Genomic DNA, 4,131 nt, shown 5'->3' on the forward strand with positions numbered 1-4,131 from the left:
AAAAAAAAAAAACGCACTACAAGAGACCATACACTCATACAGGAAATACAGATAGCCATATTTCACATCGGCAAGTCCTGATCTAGTTTCGTAGATAAAACTCATGAAAGATTAGAAACTTCAGACGGTTTTACACCTTCAGCAAGAACTTGAAGATACCTTGGAACAGGCGGCATTTCAACATTAACCAACCCTTCTAGGATCTGAACAATTTCCCCCATCGTTGGCCTGGAGCTCTCACTGTCTTGAACACACCAACAGGCAACCATGCATGCCCTTTCAAGCTCCCTTAGGTCCACATCATTGACAAGTTCAGAATCAATCAATGTTTGCACATCTCCTTCCACTAGCTTCCTCACTACCAACATAGGAAAAAATGTATTTGCACTTGTGCCAGTATGCATATTGTTCCTCTTGCCAGATATAATCTCAAAAAGCATCATTCCGTAGCTGAAAACATCAGCCTTTGTTGTGATAGCCTCACCACTTATCCACTCAGGTGCAAGATACCCTATGGTGCCTCTCATTGATGTTAAAACCCTACTAAAATCTCGGCCAAGGAGCTTTGCCAATCCAAAGTCTGCCACCTTTGGGATTAGATATTCACCCAATAATATATTTTCTGGCTTGATATCACAATGTATGATGCAATCCCTGCACTCCTCGTGCAGGTAAGTTAATCCCCGTGCAACTCCGGTCGCGATTTGGTATCTTGTGCTCCAACTTAAAGGCGCACGGTTACTCCTAAACAGATGATGATCCAATGAACCATTGGGCATATACTCATAGACAAGCAACCGCTTCGTTCCTTCGGAACAAAAACCAAGTAGTTGAATCAAGTTGACATGCTGAATTGTTCCAATAGTACTCACTTCAGCCCGAAATTGCTTCTCCCCTTGGCGGAGGCCCTCTAGCTTCTTCACCGCCATTATAGTTGTGTCTGGTAGAACTCCTTTGAACACAGAGCCAAAAGCTCCCACACCCAATATCTCAGAGAAATTTTTGGTAAGGAACTGCAGATCATTGTATTTAAAGCTGATCAGCGATCCCTTAGCAAGATTCATACTGTTAATTCTTCTCCTCCTGCGGAGAAGGAAATATAAAGCGATCACTGCACAACCTAGAGCAGCAACTCCACCAACGGCAACTCTGGCAATCCATCGTTTCTTGGTTCTTGAATCTGGTAACTCAGAGGCTGCTACCCTTATATGAATGTTATCCAGAGAACCGTCAATGGTGTCTTGCAAATTCAGAAGTTCCGCATACCAAAGTGAGCATGTGCCATTATAAGAGTAAGCGGTACATGAACAATTCTTCAGGCAAGCTGACTGGCAGTTCTGATTGCTGGTACCCTCAATACTAGTTTGTGCTTTGTCAGGCAGTTTCACACTGTTGATTGTATAGAACCTATCCTGCTTTTCTTTCTCCAAGCCCTTGCTGCTACACTGCAACTGGACATTTCTCCTACAGCCTGCAGTTGGGTCGCCCAGATTCCAACTATTTGGATCACGCTCACTGAAGCCCTTGAGGCAGCTACACGATGATGACAGGGCACTCCCACTGCACTTGCTGTAAGCTCCACAAAATCCATACACATCGCAGTTGGCCTTTGGTTGTGAAAAATAGACCACCCAGGCCTGTGCAGCCTCCACCCATACAGAAGACTGGGTTTGACCCGACACTCCAATGACATGCCTTGATAATATTCTGTCGTCGGTGACATTGTAGGTGAAGTATGTTTCCTGGTCATTGTCAACAAACTGATAAGTGTATGGGGTGTTGGGATAGGTATTTGCACGCGACAACTCCGGCATGTTAGGAAATGAGCTGCCGGTCCAGTTGCCAGTGTCCCAGTACACCATGGAGCTATTCCATAGGATGATGTATTGCTTTGAGCCATTTGGATCCATCTCCACGGTGAACATTCCTGGTGCTGGATCACCATTGTTTTTCCAAGAAATGATCCGGTTGGACACACCAGTCACCTTGTTAAAACTGAGCTTATTACCTGGGAGCCATGTGTCTGTCATATCATCGAAACTTTGCCAGACCACATGGGAGCTGTTGGACTTGTGTCTAACCACTAGGTTCCCTGTGTCAAGGAGCACAGCAATGGTGGAGTTAAAAGCTTCATTGGTTGAATTGCTTGACCAGACAATCGATTTGGACTGACGGATGACAATATTTCCGTCGTCAGAGATCGTCAGGCTTGATGAGGCTGGATCAGATATTGGTTTCTCCCTGTTAGCCACCCATACAATAGTTTGCACCGGGATTTTGTTGTACCAAATACCCACGTACCACCTGCCTCCAGATCCTTCAGCTATCCGTGTATAAAAAGATCAGTGGAGAAGTCAGTATAATTGATAGATCGACACAAAAATACATAATGTGAATTTCCCAAAAAAAACACAAAAATACATATAATTATAAATGAAAAAAAATGGAGAACATGTGGTTTTAAAATTTAGGCCTCATACAAATATGATGATGTTTCAAACTGTAGTATTACTGGCAATACAAGATTGGTGCCTCTATTATTCATAAAAGGTACTTCCAAAATACTATAGTTTTTGCTAGTGTCTAGAATTAATTCCCTGGTATCTACTAACACGTCGATAGTAAGTCTAGTAAAATTACTAGGAGCTTGCATATATCTGTTACTATTATTTTCTAAATGAAGCTAGGCAACTCCACATTTCTAAGACGTAGAAAATCTGCCCAGAAATTCCCACCAAAGATTGGTTGGTGCCATCTAGCCGCACTCCCATGACTTAGGTGGAACCAGCCCACCAAGGTTCAAGTCCTACACTTGACACTAGTGCTCATATTTTTTTAGTATTTATTTTAGGCTTTCCTGCTATGTTTGTTTAGTGAAGGGGACACTCCCATCGACTACGATGCGTCTGTGATGATTTCGTCAATCTCAATAAGTTTTGCTGGCTCAATATCTTGAAGGTGTTAATAGAGATAGAAAATATGTGCGTGCGTTTATAGGAGGGGGTGCATGTATGTGAGTACTTGTGATTGTATCGTGTTTAAAAGAAGATGCTTCCAGTCACACGGTGAGAAAAGACTCATCCAAAGACCACATAAAAAAAAATACTCTGTTGTTTCCTCCACACGCCAAACCAATCAGCATGTAAGTGATTTTCACAACTTCAAAAAAATTGCATGTAAAAATAAAATCTACCCAACCGAAAAAGCAAGTAGCACAACGAAGCGCGCACTGCTCTTTTCGTATATAGGACATCTAGCAAACATAAGCATGACTAGGGCAGTGTACACGGCGACTGACACTATTCAGGAGGAGGGAGGAAACTAAGTAGACGTACGGTGGTGGATGTTACCTTGAGGCTGGAAGAACCCGAGCGCGAATTTGCCGCGCTGCGAGATCAACTTCTGGTCCCCGGAGAGCGGCCGGCTCGCCGTGAGCGTGTCGGTGGCATTCGAGGACGACCCATGCGACGGGACCAGCAGTGCCGCGACGACAAGCAAGTGGAGGAGGAGGGAGCATGAAGGAGGAGGTGGACACCAGCTCGCCATGGACTCGAGTCGATGCTGTACTATGATGGACCGATCAGCCGCCTGGCGGTCGCTATATATGGTTCGTTAGTCTTCACACGCGCATACCGGCACCACACCTGGTCCATGTTTAGTCTCGGCACGCGCATACCGGCACCACAACTGATCCGTGTACTGTGCCAAATTGATTGGTGATTTTTGGAGATTTTATTGATTCAAGATATAGCATCAAGGTGATATACAAATATAATGAGCACACGTCCAAACTTCATATGATTATTAGGATGGACACAACCAACATCAATGTACACATACCCCTAAAAAAACATCAATGTCCACATAAAATATCACGCTGACAAAGAGCAAAATTACACAAGATCAAAACTCTAGCTTGACGAAAGAAAGGGGGGAAAATTGAGCATCAAAATAACAATCGATGAACTATAACAACGACCATCGGCCCACCATTTGACATTACAGAGACAACAAGAAAGATTCTTCACTAGTAACGTCTTCAGGAAGGGAGCAACGCTCAAGCATCATTGTCGTCGGATGTAACCACCGATGGTTAAATCTCAGGTTTTCACCTTGAAGATAAAGGTCGAA

At 43.8% G+C, this 4,131-nt stretch overlaps 1 protein-coding gene across 1 annotated transcript; it reads right to left on the reverse strand.

The window, feature by feature from the left end:
• Positions 1-101: 101 nt before the first annotated feature.
• Positions 102-3,546, reverse strand: LOC119310633 (G-type lectin S-receptor-like serine/threonine-protein kinase At2g19130). The gene is made up of 2 exons (XM_037586313.1): positions 3,351-3,546; positions 102-2,323 (listed from the first exon to the last, which is right to left on the reverse strand). Exons 1-2 carry the CDS (start codon positions 3,544-3,546, stop codon positions 102-104), a joined length of 2,418 nt encoding a protein of 805 aa, XP_037442210.1.
• Between the last annotated feature and the right edge of the window lie 585 nt (positions 3,547-4,131).

The sequence above is a fragment of the Triticum dicoccoides genome, chromosome 1B (assembly GCF_002162155.2).
Source record: "Triticum dicoccoides isolate Atlit2015 ecotype Zavitan chromosome 1B, WEW_v2.0, whole genome shotgun sequence".
NCBI lineage: Eukaryota > Viridiplantae > Streptophyta > Magnoliopsida > Poales > Poaceae > Triticum > Triticum dicoccoides.